This window comes from Indicator indicator, chromosome 9 (assembly GCF_027791375.1).
Source record: "Indicator indicator isolate 239-I01 chromosome 9, UM_Iind_1.1, whole genome shotgun sequence".
Taxonomy (NCBI): Eukaryota; Metazoa; Chordata; class Aves; order Piciformes; family Indicatoridae; genus Indicator; species Indicator indicator.
The window spans coordinates 34,357,412-34,378,717 of NC_072018.1; the positions used below are offsets into that span (position 1 = coordinate 34,357,412).

The window sequence follows — 21,306 nt, forward strand, 5'->3', positions numbered from 1 at the left end:
GGGAAGCCTGCGGCTCTGTTCAGAGCCTCCCCTTGCTCGGGCACGCGGTAGTGGTGACGTTGAGATGCTCGCGAGAGGCTGAGTTCTTTTTGCAGGGAGATCAAGGAGGACTTCCCCCCCTCCCCACCTCTTGCTGTGTTTGTTTCAGGGGCTGCACAGGCAGTGCGAAATTATAAGTGGCCAAAACCAAGCCGCAGCTGGGCAGTGGTGTACTCAATAAAAACTGCTGGTTTCTGACTCACAGGTGGACCAGTGGAGAGCTTAACATTTACAACCCAGGCAAATGTATGAAATCTCCAAAACTGGGGGAAAACTCCAACAGAAACTGCACAGCAGCCACTCCTTCCTGCAAGTCAGGCTGGTTTCCAGGTGAGCTCTGCCACAGAGGTGATGCTGTGCACCTCCTGTGGGTGCTGGCCCATGGCTGCCCCATCCCCAGTCGTGTTGCCTTGCCCACAAAAGGGCACGAGCAGGCCTCACTGTGCCCAAAATGCTTCCCACTGGAGCAGGAGCTGCCATGCCCAGCAGCTACACAGGTGGGCATCACCCCCAGGGCTCAGTGTGAGGGTAGCAGGAGGAGATGGCAACAGGCACAGGCAGAGACAGACCCCAAGAGCCCAACAGCCACCACGGCCACGCGCTGAGCACAGGAGGAGGGAGAGGAGGAGGCAGAGGAGGAGAGCTGTTAGTGAGGCAGTGCAAGGCCAGCAACAGGGCCTGCGGGAAGCATGGCTCTTACCTGCGGCAATTACCGTAACGAGACCGTTACAAGCTCTAATCTGAGGGGAGAGAACACAAAGTCAGGTAAGTGCAGGAGCAGCACGCCCAGCAGGCCCAGCAGGCCCAGCACGCCCGTGGGAGGCTTGGGATGGCTGCCCAGGGGTGTCCGGCGCAGCCAGAGCTGCCCCCAGGCACTGCGGCAAAGCTGGCACAGGGTGGGTGCCTGTTGTAAGGCAGCTCGTGATAGGAAGTTCACCTCCATATCCTAAGGACCCAGGGGAAAATGGGTACCCACAGCTTTGTGCTGGCCCCTGTCGGGCTCTTGAGTGAAAATACAGAGGGAGGCTGTGTTGGGCAAAATTGGAATGAGTACTCATGTCCCTGCCACCTGTGCCAGCCCTGCTGGCGTGGTACGTGGGGAGCCTCTTGCTCCAGCTATACTCCCAATGCCATTAGTGGTCACAGTGTGTCAAACTGGCTAAGATTTGAGGCTTCACACAGCCCTAAAGCACAGTGACACTGCAGGCAGGTTAAACCTCCAGAAAGCAACCATCAGACCTATCCCTGAGCCACATGAACTTCCCAGGAGTGGAAACCCCTGGGTGTGCAAATCCATGTCGTGGGTGGGTACACGTCTGTGTGGAAATAACAGGCCTGTGAATGACAGACCAGAGGTCTCTTGTCTCCTACAGGTACAAATGCTTCACCAGGGAGGGCTTAAGCCTTTAAAATAGGTTCCTTGCAGGGGGGGATGAAAAATTCAGTTAGTTACACAGATAAAATACACTGTAAATGAAGAGTTCTCTGGAAAGCTAGAGACAGACAGCTTGTGGTATTCTAAATCTGCTGAACAGAACAATCCTGGTTTCTCAAACACCACTGGGATGTGCTCTAGGAAAGAAAGATCCTTTAGCAGTTTCTCTTCTTGTGAAGGAGAGTCCTGAAAACAAAATACTTTCCTCTGCCCACCCTCAGCATATACTCAAGCACAGCAATATTGGTACTGAAGGTGGGGAAACATCTTGGACTTCCCATGGAGGAAACAGACAAGACCTGTGCCAGGACCAGAGCAACACAGCACTGCCATCGTGCAACTGAGCTGCTGGGGTCCAGCTCCTCACCAAAATGGGCTGAACCCTCCTAAAGGACCTCACAAGCAAAAAACTAAACCAATCTGTCAGCTCCCTCAAAGGGACACTGATGTCAGAGGATTTTTTTCAACCCAACCAACCCACCTGAAGTGTTGCACAGTGCTCCTGTGGCTGACAAGAAGCTTTCCAGGTTGACGCTGTTTGCAGCAGCAGCGTTTAATGGTACAGCAGGTACCTCAAATAGCTTTTTAAGATATGGGACCCTTGCTGATGTGGTGAGAAGCTGCTGAGTTTCTTTGAAGAACTACAACTGAAAAAAGGGTCCAGGTTGTGTATTGCAAATGTCATGGTGTGTAACCCAAGTATGGAAAAAGGATTGCAGGTTGTGTGTGATCATTAAGGATTTTGAAGCTTTATACTTGAGAAGACCCTTGAGAAGTTTTCATACAGGCAATCACCCACCCCCATCCTGCCCCCATGAACCTATCAGCCACGACAGGTCTGGGGAGATCTTTCCCAGTAAATGTGAAGGTAACAAAATTCCCAAAAGAATTCCTATGCAAGGCACCGCAGAGCTGAAAGGCTCTACAAGGAAAGGTTTGCTTCAGTGCTGCTTGGTTATGGAAAATAAAACAGCACCTTGCAAGAAAGGACCTGAAGCAGTGAGAAGAGTCTGAACTAGAGGTTAACCATAGAATCATAGAATTGTCAGGGTTGGAAGGGACCTCAAGAATCATCCAGTTCCAACCCCCCTGACATGGGCAGGGACACCTCACACTAGATCAGGTTGCCCAGAGCCACATCCAGCCTGGCCTTAAAAATTTCCAGGGATGAGGCTTCCACCACCTCCCTGGGCAACCTGTTCCAGTGTCTGACCACCCTCATGGTGTAAAACTTCTTCCTTACATCCAATCTGAATCTACCCATTTCTATTTTTGTTCCATTCCCCCCAGTCCTATCACTACCTGACCTCTTAAAAAGTCCCTCCCCAGCTTTCTTGGAGCCCCCTTCAGATACTGGAAGGCCACAAGAAGGTCACCTCAGAGCCTTCTCCTCTCCAGACTGAACAGACCCAGCTCTCTCAGTCTGTCTCTATAGCAGATCTGCAGCCTTCTGACCATCACTGGACATGTTCCAGCATGTCCATATCTTTCTTGCTCCAGAACTGGATGCAGTACTCCAGGTGGGGTCTCACCAGAGTGGAGTAGAGGGGGAGAATCACCTCTCTCGACCTGCTGGTTACCACGGGAAGAAACAACCCTAAAACCAGCCCTGGCAGCCCCCAACTCAGGTGATGAGTGCTTGGTACCACTATGTACAAGCCTTGGTCGTTTTAGAGGTTTGGAAATAACGCCCAAAAATCAAAGTTCTAATTAGGTGTGACTTGGAGTTAAACAGATCTGCACTGGTCAGTTGGCTCATGGGATCACAGGAAGCATTAGTGGGTGTCCCTCCTTGGCATGCAGGCACACAACACATGGTGTGGCCTTCAACCATGGCCCCAAAGGCAGCAGGATGGCACTGCTTGGGGGCTCTCCTCCCCGTGGCTGCATCACTGCAGAGGAAAAATGCAAAGGGGCCACATAGCCTGGAGCCTTCTCGTGAGCTGACAGCTCGAGCAGCTGGAGCTGTCACCCAGCAGCACAGACAAGCCCATCAAGCTAATATTTTTTTCCCATTCCTGCAATGATTGCTAGGGAGGAAGCCTGCCCTTGCCATCTTCCCTCACAGGGATTGTAACCCTGGGAGAGCTCCTCTGAGATGATCAATTAGGTGAAAAGAAGGAGCCCGTGCACAGAGCCCTGGTATTACTCTACTGCAGATCCTGAGGTTACACTGGGATGAGGGAGAAGCAAGCCCAGCACATACACAGCCTCCAGGCTGTATGACCTCAGAGCTGGTGGGCAAAGGGCAAAGCTGCCTGGCACCCAAAGCCATCTGGGACTGATTTGCAGGGAGCTGCAGAGTAATGATGCAACCTGCTTACCATTTGGCAGGGATTTGTGCACCTCTGAACCAAGCCTGGCATCCTGGTGTGAACTCACACCAGATCACCTAAGCCTGAGGAGCTGCAGAGGGTGCAGAGCTGATGGCACCTAACAGTTCCATGATATTGATTAGGATTTTGTCCTGTTTATTAACAAACCATCCCTAATCCTTATAGGGATGCTGACAGTTTTACTAGTTCAAGAAAGTATTCCTCTGTCATGAGAAAACACAAACTACCACACTATCCACACCACAACCTTTGGCTGGTGCAGGGAGGATACAGAATCACAGAATGCCAGGTTGGAGGGGACCCCAAGGACATCTGGTCCAGCTCTTCTAGGTAATAATGTAGTTGAAATGAGGTGGCTCAGCACCCTGTCAACCTGAGGCTTAAAACTGTGTGATGTAGGGAAATCCACTGCTTCCCTTGGGAGATGATTCCAATCTCTGACTGTTCTCACAGGGAAGCATTTTCTTCTGGATTCCAAAGGGAATCTCCTAGGCAGTAATTTGTCCCCACTTCCCCTTGTCTTTTCCATGTGATTCCTTGTAAAAAGAGAGTCTCCATTGTCCTGGTAGCCACCCCTTATGTACTGGTCCATGGTAATAAGGTCTCCCCTACGCCTTCCCTTCTCAAGACTGAACAAACCCAGTGCTCTCACCTTCCCTCACATGGCAGCGCTTCCAGTCTTCCATCTATAGCTACTAGCAAGGCATTTAAGCTCTCCAGGCTGCTAAATGCATGACCAGGTTAATGAATTGAAGAAGACACCACAGCCTGGCAAAGATCTGCACTCACTGCCCAAGCCTGGAAGAGGAGCAGTGGTGTTTGTCATTTCTGGTAACCAGCGCTGCTGCTGCAGGAGGGAAGTGCCTCCGCTCCACCACTGCCTGCCCTGGCTGCAAACATAGGATTCTGTTTATAGCACCCTTGTGCTGCCTCAGAAATCTTTGGGATTTCTCAGCTTTCCCATTAAGCTATCCAGCAAGTGGACCAGAATCACCGTGCCACGTTTGAACACACCCATGTGGGTTTCCCTAACTGCGAGGGAAGGAAGGAGGATTTATTCCGCATGCCTCGCTGAAAGGCATCTCTGGGGAGAAAGGGTAAATTTGGGGTTTCTGCAGAACATCCTGACTTTCCTCCTTCATTAAATCAGGTAATTATGCTTGATTCAATTGGAAATTTCATTTGGCACCTTTTCCTTCTCTGCTGTTGAGCAGCTACTGTGGGCCAAGAGACAATTTCACCAAGCAGGAAAGGACAGTCTGCCACCAGGCTCTGCCTCTTGGTGATGCTGAGATGCAGACAGAGCCTCTAACAGTCCTTAGGTGAGCAGGCAGCTACTGGGAGAGGGATGGGAACCTTCTGTATTTCTGATCCAGGGGTCTGAGCCTGGGAGGGAGGGAGGTGGTCATGAAATTGCCATTTCTGCTGATGAGCACAGCAGCATGGTGCTGAAAGCACAGCACAGCACTGGGTTGCAAGGCACTGCACGTTCCTGTGCTGGTGAGAAGGTCCAGGCAGGCAGCAGCTCTGTGGGGCAGGACAGCCGTGCATGGGTCAATGACAGCCAAGACCCTGTGGCGAGGAGATGAGGAGCACCTCCTGAATCCACTTGTGCAGCTTCAGGGCCCCTTGGAAGCTGCTCCAAGCTGCTGGCTGGGACAGGCTGCCAACCTGGCAGGGAAAGATGCTCTGGTTTGCCGAAGATTAGCTGTGAGAGCTACCTGGACCAGAGAGGGGAAGCAGGCCAGGCCCCTGCATCCACTCCTGAATACTCTGCACAGGGGAGAGGAAATACACCAACAAACACCTCAAGCCCTGCCTCCTTTGGTAACTCTTCCCACTCCTCTCCTGCACCTCCCTGAGCTCCTCCCCTTTGTTTACTACCTGGACAACCTCCACAACTGCAATGTCTGACACCCATGGCTGCACATTTTCCTTCTCACCTCCTGAGAACTGAGTTCACACAGACCTCCTAATGAGTTATCTGCTAATGACTGAACTTCTCCTGCTTCCTTCCACCTTGAAGAGCAATGCCTGTGCTGGAAAAGGGAGGATTTGGCTCTGAGGGTCAAGCCCACTGGAAGCACCAGGCGTAGCTCCATGGCAACTCCCGGCAGGGCCGGTAGCAAGGGCCAGATGGTTTCAGCACCACCTCTTCCTGCAGAGGGAAGGGCTGAGCCATTGGGCTCCTAGCTGCCCGTGGAGCCTGGAATTTTCTAACTCCCAGTTACTAGAAATTAATTTTTCAGTTTCAGGCAACACTGTCAGATTGCTCAAATGCAACACTTGGCTTGTGCTGTAGTGTCATGGCACAGCTCCTCGTTTTCAGATGTGTGTTTGTTTAATGTTCAGCTCCATTCAGCTTCCCTAAAAATATGCAAAAATATTATACAGCACCTGGAGAGACTTTCATTTCCCCCTAGTACCAGAAGGGACAAAACAGCCTACAGATTTCCAAGGGAACAAAAAAAAAAAAAAAAAAGGCGGGGGGTGGGGAGGGCAGAAAAAAAAACAACCCAAACAAATCCAGAAGAAATCATTGCTCTGTTAGGATTAAAAAGAGCACAAGTGTGGTTTAGACAACAGCTTCTCTGGGATTTGTTTAGTTTTGTTTCCATCAAAAATCCATTTCAAAATCCCATCCCCATCTGAAATACTCCTTTTGCTTTAAAGTGGAAAAGACAAAGCTCAACACCTAGCAAAAAAAGTGGTTTAAAATCAAAGCAAATCTTGTTTGTTGTACATTTGAGTGTTTTCCCCAAGAAATGTATGCCTGTAAAAGTCCAGAGACAAAAGAAAAGCATATGTCACCTTTTCAACAAAAAGGCTGCAAAATCTCAGTTTTATGTAAATAAGCAGGCACAGCTCCCAAGGCTTGGAGAAACCAGGGAACGCTGCAAACGTCTATAGTGCCTCGACTCAAGTGTTGCTCCTGGGCAAGGCTGTAATATTCATTAAAGAATCCATTTATCAACAGATACCACATGTCAGAGTTTTTCAGCACAGTTTTCCTGACACTCCACCGAATATGCTGCTTTATAAAAGGGAGATGGAAAGCAATAATCTGAGATGCTTCTGCTGCTGCCGTTCCGCTCCCCAATAGCCATTAGCAACTCAACCCGCCAAGATTTACACTATATCCTTTCTGATAACGTCAAGCATTATGCTTTATTTTCCAAATCATTAGCATGCACAAGAATGACCTCATGGTGAACAGATGCACTTGGATATGGCAGTGATTAGATCAGTCCTCTCAGCAGTCAAGTGTGCCCATTTCAATTAACCCTTTGAAGCACTAACTGCACGGCTGCGCTGCTGGAAAAAAAAAGAGAAGCAGGTTTGCAGCTTCTCTTGAAAGTAGAAATCCACCCTTCTAAGTATACAACCCTGAAATACAAATCTTGCTCTGGTGGAAAAGTTCTCTCTTTCCCTCTCTGGAATATCCAACTGCTTCCATTTCCTAAGGGTTAACACAATTCTGGCTTCTGATCTTAAATAAAAAAAAAAAAAACCAAAAAACAAAAAACCAACCCAAGCCCAACAAACGCTTCTTAGCCAGACGAGGTAATTAAAGTTGGAACGCTTCTGCATCTGTTTGTGTCTGCTTCCTTTCCATCAGTTTTTTTTTTAAAGAACACACAACTATTTTGTTGAATAACTGTTTTGCTTTTTTTTTTCCTATCTTTTTTTTTCTGGCTGAGGGAGAAAGAACAGAAAAAAATATAGCAGCTTAAAACGCTGTCCTCTACAAGGAGGGAAATCTGCAGAGGGAAAGGATAAGAATAATTCAATAGTGTTGGATTACGAAGGATTTCCTGGGCTGACTCTCATACCCAGCCTAATTAAAATACAGCATGTAATGTACCAGTTTAACAACAAAGGACCCTACTCTGGGCTTTTGTTCCTAATCTGCACATCCCCTAAATGAGTTCAGGGATGTCCATCCTGCCTACCCGGCTGCGTTTGCAGCCTCTGGGATACATGGAGCTGTGTGTGATACAGAGAGAGGGAGTTTAAGGCTCTGCTTCTGAAAACAGCAAATGAGGTCAACTGGATGATTTTGGTGCATGAAACACAGCACCTGCAAGACGCTCTGTGACAGGGGAGGAGAAGCCAGGGCAGACTGCAGGAAACCCCATCCCATCTGACCCTGGGGAAGCATCCCAAGAGAGGCAGAGCTAGAAAACACAAAAACATTTAGTTCCAATAACCAGATGATCGTTAATAACACACTAATAATGTGTGCTATGGACAGCTACAGATTGGCTTCATTTAATGACCTTGATTTGCTTCTTACGCTGTTAGCCACTGAAAACAATCTTAGTCTCAGTTAAAAGTGACCCTTCCACTGTGCACACAAGTACAGATGTACACAGTGATGACAATAAGTTGGTAGTAAGATCAGAGGAGAACTAATCTTAAATTTAACTGAGAAGTTGAAGTTAGGCAGGGTTAGTGGTATCAGTGGGCTTGTTACTTGGGAAGGAGAAACACAGGCTGCAATTTCATTTTTCTGTTTTAGAACAGAAATTCCCTTTCCACACAAAGAAAAATGTCATCCCTACTCCTTAAGTGGAAGACAGCCACTTGGCAGGCACAGGACAGGTGAATCTAAGCCTGGAGGGGGTCTGGCTGCCCGTGGCACGGGGGGACAGGCTGGGTGCTGGAAAAAGCAGGGCTGCTTGCCCCTGTCTGTGCCCATGCCTCCAGAAGAGTGTTTCATCCCTGTCTGACCACTAAGGGATGAAGAGATGGCTGCACACTTACTCAATCTGCTGGTTCATTCTTTATTTCCAGGGTGCTGCCAGTGCATTTCAGCAGTACCTTGCCAACCTGAACCAGGACAAACATGGAAAAGACAAGGCTGAGGCAGGTGCTTGTGCTCTGTAGGCAGCTCTGCACAGGGCTCTCTGCATGTGGGACAGGCACTCGCCCGAGTGGCGGCTGGCAGCAGTGCTGGAGTGGGGAGATTGCATTCAGCTCCTGGCCAGGATGGCATTTGGTGGGAAATACAGCAAAATGGCAATGACTGGCACAACTCTTGGCAATACTCAATCAAATGTGCAAGCAGAGAGGTAGGGAACGAGAGCAGATTCTCACTTTGACTTTGACTTTGATGCTGGAAGTCGAGACTGGCCTCTAGTTTCTTTGTGAGGGTGACATCAATCCTGACATTCCTAAGTCCGAAACTCTGGACCTGACTGTGGCAGGTTTTACTCTTAAAAAGAACAGAAGTGTGAAATCACAAAACCACATTCGGGTACTACTGATTTCAGTGTCCTGACAGACTTCAGTAGCTATTAGGAAGCATATTAAGTATTTCTGACATAAAAAAATCTATCACAGGCTTTAGAAAGTATGACCTGCATGTTACTATTTAGATGAACTAAATTTGTGTATAGTAAGGTCCCTGTGGGCTGTAAGAAGAGGGTGAAAATGAAATCCAGTCCTGCACAGAGCAAACCATTTAAACCCTATCAATATATCTGCACTGCTATTTGCTGATATGCCGACAGATAAACGATTCCAAGTGCTAACAGCACCGGGCACGAATCTACATTTCTATTGAAACTGATAAATTTTTTTTTGTCTCAGACTTTTGGCAGAGTGTATAAAAGAATTCAATTCACAGCTGTCCCACTTTCTTTTTTTTTTTCCTTAATGTAGAAAACATTAATCAAAGCTTTAAGTTATAAGCTTTTCTACTGTTGTTTAGTATTCCAGTTCAACAAAGATCAATAGAGGCCATCCCTGTGTTTCTTGACGCCTCTCCAGGAAGCAGAGGCGCGATTATGTAAATAGCACCGGCTCCCCTTTACTTCTGCCAGCTTGCTTATCTCCAAAGCCTTCTGCCTGCTGCTCCTGGCGACCAATGCAAGGACACCCGAACACCTCTTATCTCCTCACAAAGCTCTGAACGCGCGAGGATTGCAGCCAGTAACGCTAAACAATGCTGTGCGCCTGATTTTATTTGTAAGTGATTTATTTTGGCAAATTTAATTTCTTCCTTCAATTTTTCATTTTAGATGGAAGAGATTGGCTAACGAGTTCAGGCTAAAGAGAAATAGAGCAGATGTCCTGCAACATCTATACGGCTCTGAAATGATCTATTAAACAATCCGGAAGAGCGGCAGGGAATAATTAGAAAGCGCCAGTTTCACCCTGTGAGTGTAAAAAAGGGGATTAAGGAATCTTTGTTAAAGAGTCCAACACACGGCGACCATATACTTTTTTTTGGAGGCTGGAGAAACAAATCTTGAGGGTACTAGAAATCTGCATTTCAGAGGCAAAAGCTTCCTTTCAGAAGACACTTGTTTAAACTCCAATTAAAGCAGCAAAGCAGCGGTTCGGATCTCGCCGACCGCGTGCTACCTCCCAGTCTCGACAGGGCACGAAAGGAATCGACTCCCGGGGTTCAGCATCACATTTTCATCACTTGGTAGGGCTGATGAATGATGATCAGCATCAGTGTGTGTGGATATACACGCACGTATAGCCATACATAGATTAAAAGCCCTCAGACAGGTTCCAGGCCAGGTGTTGGAAGGCAGCCTGACATTTGCTCATCTGTTTTGAAGGGAAGCGTCAGCACACTGCACGCTGCTCTGATTTTCTAACAGAACACCGTTCTTACATTTCTTTTGCATTAATCCCTGACCCTGGTATCTCAGCAGCATAATCCCCATTTAGCATTAGTAGCAACGGCTTCTACTGTGAGGAACTATTTTTCGATAAGTAAGCAGCGATTCAGGCATAGCTTTTGAACAACATATTCCCAGCTCAGCAAGAAACCCACACTCCTGAATGAACCCGAGCACATTACTGAGAGAAAGTTCATTAACCTTGCTAGATTCGGGGGTTAACAGGATAGCCGAAGAAAGGAGCAGAGTGAATAGCTCTGATGCAAAACAAATTAAAATGAATGTCATCATTCCTTTTGATATTCATTAGTTGATTCAGGGGAAGAATGGTCGTCTTAAATTTGCAAGCATTTATCTACAAAAAACAGGTGTACATCTGCTGCTCAAGTGCTTCTTAGTGCTAAAGAGAAGAATAACGTGCTGAGACTCACCAGTTCCACTGAGGGAGTAGCTGGGAGAGGGAGAAAAGACCTGAGCGGCAAAATCCTCGAATGTCATTACTTCTTTGTGGTTCTGGATTATTGCTTCGAGATACAGAGCTCGCTCCTCGTAGCTGCAGCAGCCAGGGTTAAGGAAATGTGTGCGCAGAATTCCATGCCGGCACTGGCACTTTGGATACACAGCAATGGAAAAGAGGAGAGCGATGCTGCTTAACAGTTCTGAACACAGGCAACAAGGAGCGAACACTTAGTGGCTTGAAATTAAGGGTTACACGTTTTAGCTTTGTGAATGAGAGGCAGTGACTCAGTAGGTCCGGCAGATTGATAAAGTTACCTGAGGGCAGAGCAAACCCCCAGGTCTGCAGGCTTTTAAAACTGAAATCCAACTGTACGGATGAGCGGTGGCATTACAGATAGGTCCTGGTGCAGAATATTCCTATGACAATAGCCCTGTCAGAGTAGAAAAATGGTTAGAGTGGAGAAACAAGCTACAAGACACAGAAGAACCCATCACTCCCCCCCGATGTTTATTTGATCACTGTACTTTTAAAAGAAATTAACCACACTAAACCAAATTCCTGAGAGCGTGACACCGATATTTAAGGCAGGTGCTGGGAGGTGTAATCGTCTGCACCCTAAATAAAGGATGCGCGGTGGAAAAATCCACCCCACAACTTGCATGCATTATAGTCTGCATAATGCAGGCAACAAAGCAATCTAAAATCAAGACTATTGCCTTTTAATTAAAACTCGGCAACCTGGAACACACAGCATTCAAATGTGTAATCAAAAACCAGTCACCAATAAAACTTACAAGCGTAACAAGCTGAAGCAACTTTCCAGCTGTCTTAATAGGACCCCTGCTTGCGGCAGCTTTTCACAGCAGAGAAAGCAAATCTTTCCCTTTTGTGTGCAGCTTCTGTTTTCTCAGAAGGTGAATCATACACTTCCAATAACAGGATAACGCCTGAAACAAATCTACAATGGGGCTGGAGAGCCTCACGTATGACTTTATGAATTAAGGCTCGCAGGAGCCAGGATGACATCTCATTCTCCGTTTCCTCATCTAAAACAAAAGTTTTCCGAGCCTCATTGTGTGGCTGTTGCAGGGAAATGTGTTCTGACTCTGCAAGGCTGTTAGGCGGGAGCAAAGGCCAAATCAAATCTAGAAATTAGAGGCCCTGAGAATAACACCAGTGACAACATAATGCAGGTGAGGGTATTTAAAATTGAAAAGCATTACTAATTAATAGTGAAGTGCCATTTGTGACTTTCATTACATTAACAAAACCACTCTGAAAAGAGTATTTTTTTATTTAAAAAGAAAAAACAAAACAACAAAACCATCAGACTAAAGCAGTGCTTGAAAATAGGACAGGATGGTCTAGTGTTCTACTTCAAGGGAACCAGCAAAGGGTTGTCCCAAAGGTACCTGAGTTCCTGGTAAAAACAAAAAAGAAGAGGAAAAGTCAAAAGAAAGAAAAAAAAGAGGAAACGCCAAAAAGAAAAAAGATTTTTTAAAAAGGAAAAATAAAAGAAAAAGGAAAAATAATAAAGGAACAAAAAAAAAAAAAAGAGAGAAAAAGAAGAAAAAGAAAGAAGAAAAAGAGGAAAAAAAGAAAAAGGGAAAAAGAAGAAAAAAGAGGAAATAGGGTAAAAGAAAAAAGATAAAATAAAGGAAAAAAATGAAAGAAAAATGGATAAAACAGACAATAAAAATGGAAAAAGAGAAAAAGGAGAGGATAAAAAGATGGAAAAGGAAAAAAGAAAAGGAAGGGGAAAAAAGAGGGAAAGGATAAAAGAAAAACTATTTAAAAAGTAAAAAGAGAAAGAAAAAAGGAAAAAAAGAAGAGAAAGGAAAAAAAGAAAAAAGAAAAAAGGAAGAGGGAAAAGGAAAGAGGAAAAAAGAAGGAAAAAGAAAAAAGGAGAAAAAAGATAAAGTAAAAAGAAAGAAAAAGGAAAGAGAAAAAAGAAAGAAGAAAAAAGAAGGGGGGGGGGGGGGGGGAAGAGAGAGAAAGTAAAAAGAAAAAGGAAAGAGGACCAAAAGAAAAAAAAAAAGAGAAAAGGATTTAGCCTTTAATGGTAGCAGAGGACGACTGCTATGTGATAAATCTTCTTATGAAGTTCCCGTGGAAGGCTGGAGAAAGGAAATCAATAGCTGGCGATTCAGAGTTTGCACCTGCTGACAGCGTTATTTGCTTAGCTCTGCTCTCCCCTCTCCCCTAAGCCCAGGAGAACGCATTCCTGCTAGCACAAGCATCAGCCCGCCTGCATTCGGGGCTGCCTCCCCATTATGGGCTGAACTCCTGATGACTCTTGTTAATGAATAGGCTGCCAAACTTCCTGGGAGAGGAGGCACACGCCTGGGCCCTCTTCTGAGAGCGGCCGATGGATGCCATTCACTTCTCATTACGAAGGCGCTCGCTCGGCGGCGCGCTCAGGCTGTTGCCGGGGCCGTGCACCGGGACGCGGGGGGCTGCGGGGCCGTCTGGCCACAACAGCCCCTCCGCCACCGAGCCGGGGCCGTCTGGCCAACAGCCCCTCCGCCACCGAGCCGGCACGTGCTGGCGCAGCGGGAGCGGACCCGGCCGTGACAAATTGCTGAAAGGCCTCGGCTAAAGCGGCGGCCGACGGCCACCTGAGCCTGCGGGCCGGCCGGCAGCGCTCGATTCATCGCGCAAGCCTTTTAGGCTTGCGGGCTGCTTGTGGGCCCGCTTTAAACAAGGCGGGGAGGCTAGAAAAGGCTTTTCACGCTATGCCTAATAATATCCTGCTGTTTAATGAAAGACCTTGCACATCGGACACGTAGGCGCACAATGCGCCCAACAACTGCGGACACACCGCGGGTTCGTACCCCTCTTGCTAAATATTGCACGGGGAAATAAAAAGAAAAGCGAGGAGATTTGGACCGGGTTAGCTTTATGTCTCGTAAAATCCTTATTTATGTGACACGAGATGCCCCTAACCACACAAAAGGCAGGGAGTAAACCCTCTCGGCCAAACAGCTGGGCAGCTAGCAGACAGGCACACGAAAAATTATGTACTGAGCTAAGCCAAGGTCTGGGGAGCTGTGCGGATCGATTAGCAGCTTTAAGGGGCAAAAGGAAGACCCTAATTTGGTGCTGCTCCTGCAGATTAAAAAGCTGAGGCAGTGGTGCAAGATACCAAAGACCCAGCAAGGAAGGCTGCTGCATGAACCAGCTCTTCTCAGCTCAACATACTCCTTAAGCCTCTCCCAGGCTTTTCCAAGCACCTGCCATACAGGCAGTGAGTGAGGTGCACCCAGTCAGTTTCACTTCCAGCCTAATCTAAAGAGCATTAAGTCACTGCAGGAAAATTAAAAAGGAGACAGCAGAGAGTTCAAGACACACACACATATTAGGGGAAGCAGTTTGGAGGCATTAAAATCAAAGTCAGCTGAAGTTTTGCCAAAGTGTAGGAATTGCAATGGAGACATGAGGAACATAGCAAACAAGCTGTAAAGAACTTTCTGAGAAATACCTCCAGCCTGAGAAGGTCAAGGAAGCAGAATGACATCATGAAAACCATCTGATCTCTCCAGCAAAATCTTTGTTCTGTCACTTGCTCAAGTTGCAAACAAAACTTACTCCTGTATGCAAAGAAAACCAGCATCTTGCTACTTAATTGTGTTTATGTCTGGAGGTTGCATTGGTATCACTGTGTTAATCACCTGTCAGATACCCTAGAGTCCCCAGTGAGGTGTTCTGAGGATCTGAGAGAACATAACCCACGCAAAGAACTGTAATATGTGACAGAGGAGGAAAACTCAGCATTTCAGGACCGTTTGCACAGCAGCAGCTTGAAACAGTAATTTTCAGCTGCAGTCTCAAGAAGCTTCACATTTATCACCATGTAAGAACACATTCATCTGGATAATCACTCCTGAAACACTGGAGCTGTCAAACTGCAGCCCCTCTCACTGTTCTCTGCCTTCAACCTTAAGAACCAGCGACGTGGTTTCATTCGCTTACATATGTTACAACACTGAGCTGCATCGTTTCACTATGAAATTTATGCCACCTCTCTCCCGTGAGCTTTCAGCACAGTGTGCCTGACACAAAGATGCCCAGGGATGATGCTAAGCCTCGTTGCATTATTTAGACCAAGCCAACATGCACACAGCGCCACACCAACTACTGCACTTGAGACAAAAAAAAAAAACAAAAAACAAAACCAAAAACCAAAACCACAACACGCACATCAGTGAACTCTCACTCCTGGCTCGCTGCTCTGTTCTGGGCTGAGCAGGGCCAGGAGGAAAGTGCCTGGCTGGCTTTTCCACACAAGCCTCAGGGCTAGATTGCTGAAGTGAGGCATGCAAATCATTTTCTGAAGACGGCTCGGCTGCGGGGAGGACGGGTGATGATCTTGAACCCTGCCCGGTGAAGTAGCTGGACAGCTGGCTTCCCTGATTAACTAAGCCCCCATTTATCTGGAGGTTTTGGGCGTCCCCAGAGATCTTCAGATAAATGGAGTTATAGGAGACATTCAAAGGAGCTGATCAAAAGCAGCCCCCTTTTAATATGTATGGCAATTTGACCCACCTCTTCCAGCGGCTGCATTATTTTACATTTTGCTTCTACCCCAGCCAAACTCTAGAGCAAAATGTTATTTATTTGCTACATTAAATGACAAACAGAGCCATGACAAGGGGTGAATTGTTGGCAGTGACTACATAGATAGAACTGTGGCAGAGCAGGAATTTAGCTCCAATTTGAATGCAGCGATCAGATCTCAGGAGTTGAATGTTATTAACTTTCACAACCATTTTATCGGTTTATCAATTATTTTAATAGTTCATCTGTACTAGGTAAGCTGTTTGAAAACAACAGTAAAATGTGGACATTAACTATTTGCATTAAACCATGACTTGCTCCAAACAAGGATTAAGCTTATTGCAGGCAGAGGGATGGTCTGTGAAGCTCTGTAGTGAAACACACACAAGACCTCCTTCCAGATGGAGAATCCAAACAAAGACAAAAGGTAGGATTCTTTTGCAAATGCTGATAGCAGCAAGTGCAGAGCTCTGACCTAAAGCATCACTCCCACTGCAGAGCCGGTTTCAGACACATGGTTTAAAATGTAAAGACTTTGAAAAGCCTTCAGTCCTCACCATCTGGGTTCTGCAGGTGAACTCAGCTGTCCTGGGATCAAGATCTGGCCAGCGTTTCCCTCTCTGCACATACACACAAGGTTCAACCATAACTAACTACCTCTTTGGAAACAGGGGGAATTTGAAAGGTGATTATTCGGACACATTCTGAAAACTTAGAACTTTGGCTTATTAGCCTCAGCTCTGTGCTGACCTCGGCACAACTACCAGCTGCTACCAGTGCTGATGGCAGTGGTCAGCAACTCCTACCCCACACTGTTTTCAGAAAATACAAATGTTCTGGCAATCTTTACATTCTCTTACCAATCCACGGAAACAACCATGCACTGTGTTGACACAGCACTCTCTTCATGCAAATTAACAATAAAATTATTTGGGGGGTTGTGAACAGGCAAAGGGAGAACTGACTGGCTGCCCTCACCAGCTTGTCATTTGTGCTGTGCCAATGCCAAGGGGCTCTAGTCCTGGGATTGGAACCCAACTGCTCAGGTCCATGGAGGGCACACACTGCAACGACTGCTCCTCTGGCTCCAGAGGGACTGCCAAGGATGTTAATGTGGACTGTTGGCATGAGCCTACTGCAATTCCCATCTGTGAAGTGAATCCCACCCTGAGAAGGGCTTTTGGGGCATCTGGCCAGTGGAGAAGCTGAAAGTATAGAGGTAGACAGGTCTTTCCAGCCCATCACACATCAAGGCTGTCTACATGTCCACATGCCAATTCACCCAACTAGGAAGGCTTGTAGAAAAGAGAAAATCCTTGAGCTTATTGTTCAATGCAAGAAGGCATTTGCTACATCTAGGCTAGAGCCCTCCAGCCTCACCAGTGCTTTTACTGGTGCATACACAGTGTGTGGACAGGAGATAGAAAAACCTACTTTGCAAATAGCAGATTCCAGAAGGCTTGACAGACTCTAAAGGTGGAGGAAATGTACAGCTATGGTAAACTTTTGGCTTACTGATTGTCATTTAAGATTTCAATATCAAACAACTACTGACAACTCATTTCTGACCGTTACAAGTATTTCAGCATCCTCCTGATTTGCATCCTAAGAACCAAAGATGGTGGCACAAGAAAGGCTTGTTCCTGACACTGTGATAGCAGTTTTGAAAACAAACGAACATAAATGTTTGGGACTTACCAACCTGGAATAAAGCAGGGACCATAAACCCGAAGTTTAGATAAATGTATTGGTAGATGACCTTTATGCAACTCATTGTTCCCCTTAAACTGTGAACAGGAGACAGCTACTGTGCTTTTAAAATGCTGTGATAGGCAATCTCAGTGTGAAACTCAATATGCTTGATTGGGCTTCCCATCCTTTATGGTCTGGTGACCATCAGTACTGCATAAATTTAACTGCAAACTTTTGGGGGAATTTTAGTAACATATATCCTTCACTAAACAGGTGCAATTAAATTGTACCTGTCAACAGCTGCAGCTTTAGGTGCTTCTTTTGAGCTGTGGCAGCTGAGGTCACAACTTTCCAGAGTGATGCATGCCTTAAATTGGTCGCTGCAGTGTGTAAGATGGGTATTAGATGAGGTTGGCTCTGTATTCCAAATCAAACCAACAGTTTTGTGCAGGAGGGGAGTGGGATTGGCTCCCTTGCCCCATAGCCAGGCCCCAAGAAGACCATCTGTCTGCAGTGCAGCCGGGGGAGGCAGGGCTCCATGCTCTCCCTCGGTGGAGCACAGTCGGCTAGTGCCAGGGCTGCTGTTCCTCCTCCTTATCCAGAACAGGCAGATTATCTGCTGCTGCCAAAACCAAGAGCTCATCCTCTCTGCAGCATAATTTCCCTCTGCTCTGCCACCCCTCTGTGCAGAATCGCACAGACAGGCAGCCCTCTCTTACTGCTGTGCTGGGGGCAACTTGAGGGGTTATTTCCAGTCACTGGGGTGGCTGGAGCCCAGGACATCCTGGGGTACAAGGCAGTGATTGTCACTGAAACCGACAGGTATGGAGCAGTTTTCAAAGGGATTTTTTTTGTTTGTGGAGCATTTGCGCAGAGCCTGAAGCTCTGCCACCTCCCTCCCCCCCCACCCCTAGCGGGCCTGGGTCTTTTCACAGCATTACAAAAGAATCTTGGACCTGACTGATGGAGCTTAGAACCCACCATAACACAGAATCAAATAAATACATTGCTTCAAGTAATACAGCAGAAAGCTACAGCATTTTCCAACAGGCACTGTGCAAAACATTTGTCTCCTCCTCACAGACGGTCCCCATCAATTGCTTTGAAGAGGAAAGTGAAACAAAACAACAACAAAAGCACGTTTCAAACCATCTCCCTGGAAATCAAGTCTATAACAGCAACATTGTACTGCAGGTGCCCCGAGGCCAAAAAGCTCCGGCGCTGGCTCTTGGCTCTCGCGGTTTGTTCAGCAGCACGGCGCCCAAGGTGTGCCGCGACCCACCCGGCTGGCAGCAGCCCTTGCCTGCCGCTCTGGGACACCAAAAATATGTGGCACATTAGTCATGCCGAGTGCTTCAGGGGAGAGTTTTGCATTTATTATGAACAAGGCAGAAAACAAGCTTTCATCTTAATTTACTACTCCTCTTCCTTGCAGGAAGCCCCCAGGAGCAGATCCTTCGTACCATCAAAGAGCGATGGCCTCATGGCAGGAGTGAAGGTGCAATGGGTTCCTCTCGTGCTGTCACACAAGTTCTGAACTTTAACAGCACTCCTCGCTATCCTCATGTGAAGCTGGATTTATTCTAGAGTACTTGAGATGATCTTGAGCTGGGCAGGGACAAATTTAATGAAGTTCAACAAGGGCAAGTGTAGAGTCTTGCACCTGGGAAAGAGCAACCCCATGGACCAATATAGGTTGGGGCCTGACCTGCTGGAGAGCAGTGAAGGGGAAAAGGACCTGGGGGTCCTAGTGGATGGAAGGTTGACCATGAGCCAGCAATGTGCTCTTGTGGCCAAGAAAGCCAATGGTTGCCTGGGTTGTATTAGAAGGGGTGTGGTCAGTAAGTTGAGAGAGGTTCTCCTCCCTCTCTACTCTGCCCTGGGTAGGCCACATCTGGAATACTGTATACAGTTCTGGGTCCCTCAGTTCAAGAAGGACCTCAGGGAACTGCTTGAAAGACTCCAGAGCAGAGCCACGAAAATGATTGGAAAATGAGTGGAACATCTTCCTTACAAAGAGATTGAGGGAGCTGGGGCTGTTCAGCTTGGAGAAGAAGAGACTAAGGGCTGATCTCACTCATGCTTATAAACACATAAAGGTGAGCATCAAGAGGCTGGAGCCAGGCTCTGCTCGGTGATGCCCAATGGCAGCACAAGGGGCAATGGTGGAAGTTGAGCCATAAGAAGTTCCATGGAAACAGGAAGAAGAATTATTTCACCGTGAGGCTGACAGAACGTTGGAACAGGCTGCCCAGAAGGGTTGTGGAGTCTCCCTCTCTGGAGATATTCAAGACCTGCCTGGATGAGTTTCTGTGTGGCCTGTTGTAGATGATCCTGCTCTGGCAGGGGAGCTGGACTGGTTGATCTCTCGAGGTCCCTTCCAGACCCTGACATTCTGTGATTCTGTGATCTCCTATCAGCTATTCCTGCTCTGCTGAAGATAAAAAGTTAGAAATGCACCTCCTCATCTCCTTTATCAGTTTTGTTCTCCCTAATGCAGCAGTGTGCTTTGGGTCCTACCCTCAGCCCTCTGTATATCCAAGGTGCATTTAGCAGCTGTGCTCTGTGCTTCACCACATTGATAAGGCTTCGATTAAAGTATTTCCATTTATTAAAATGATTACATAATTGCCTATTATCAGCTAGTGCAGCAGAAGCCCTCCTGGTAAATCACTCCACAGTGGGCACAGATATTTAATCACCAAGAAGGTATTTCTGAAAAAGTTCTGCATTGCAAGGACTATCAGGGCTTCACTTGCAGAAGATTTTGACCAGCAAATTAGTGGGGCATGATTCCCTCACTATATATTTTCTTTAGAAGTATCCATATAGTTCCCTATCCACTCCAGAGAGATACCTGAAATGGACAGAAGCTGTTCAGGTCTCACTGAAATCACCTGGCCAGTTGCCCTGAGCAGAGAGACAGAATCACAGAATTGTTTTGGTTGGAAAAGCCTTCTAAGATCATCAAGTTCAACCACTGACCTAACACAACCATGGCCATTAAAACACATCTCAAAGTGCTATGTCCACATGTTTCTTCAACACCTCCAGGGATGGTGACTCCACCACCTCCCTGGGCAGCCCATTCCAGAGCCTGACCACTCTTATAGGAAACAAATTTTTCCTCATATCCAACCTAACCCTCCCCTGGCACAATTTCAGGCCATTTCCTCTCACAGATGTAGAGTTCCTCTCTCCTGAGGGTGGCGGGGTGAGTTATCTTCTGGCTGTCTCCTTTAGCAAAGCCCTTACTCACCCAGGGAACTACCCTGGAGACCATGAAATTAAAGATTGATGGGAGAGGCCTGGGGAGCAGAGGGTCAAGATCAGCTGTTACCCCTGAGGCAAGCACAGGTTGCAGGAAGAGGTGGGCCTTCAGGAGAACCTCATTAAGGGCAGAGCCTGGCCATGCCTTCCCTTTGCCTATGCACTGAGCAGGAGCTTAAGAGTGGGAGCTGCAGAGCCTTCAGCAGAGGTGTGGAAGGCATGCAGCCTGGTGACTGCAGAAGACAAATCTCTGGGTCATGTTTTCAGAGAGATCATTAGGAGAGCGGAGCCGCCCCGTTTTATCAGTGTGTGTACAGCTGCCGATGCTCCTGTGCTGCAATTATCTGCCTGCTGCCACTAACGGGGTGCTCATCAAGGGACAAATAACTGGAGGAAAGGTCACATGTTACCCAGCAATCCTCCCCCCCCCGCCTCGGGTGCTTTGTTGCTGCCTTAATTTTATTCGAACACTAATAAAATGCACCAATTGCAGTAATTCCACTAATGAGCTGTTACTTTTGGCCATCTTAGAAAAAAAAGGGCAAAGGTACAAAGGTTCAATTATTTGTGGTTTCCTTCTGCCTTCCAGGGCCTTCAAATTGGCTGCTTGAACACACAAGGATAATGCACTATCCTTGCTTCACTATTGTTAGCCACATACCAGCAATACTCCTCTCCCTTTTATTATCCTCTGTTCTAGCACACGTGGGTTGGGCAGAAGGGGAGGCTTCTTTGGTCACCTTGAGTATTTTCCCACTAAACCAGTATGCTAATAACATTTGGTTGGTGAAGAGCAGCAGTAGGATCTTTCAGAGGTATCTCAGATCGCTGCAGAAAGGATGCTGTATGGAGACAGATGCTGTGCTGCAGTAAAAG

General features: G+C 47.0%; 1 protein-coding gene across 1 annotated transcript in view; it reads right to left on the minus strand.

The window, feature by feature from the left end:
• Positions 1-740: 740 nt before the first annotated feature.
• Positions 741-21,306, minus strand: part of RALGAPA2 (Ral GTPase activating protein catalytic subunit alpha 2) — a 126,212-nt gene continuing 105,646 nt past the window's right edge. Inside the window, exons 38-39 of the mRNA XM_054383527.1 lie at positions 10,883-11,004; positions 741-779 (exon numbers count right to left, since the gene is read on the minus strand). Coding sequence (XP_054239502.1) covers positions 775-779; positions 10,883-11,004 — 127 coding nt within the window. The 3' untranslated portion in view covers positions 741-774. The remainder of the gene's footprint in view (positions 780-10,882; positions 11,005-21,306) is intronic.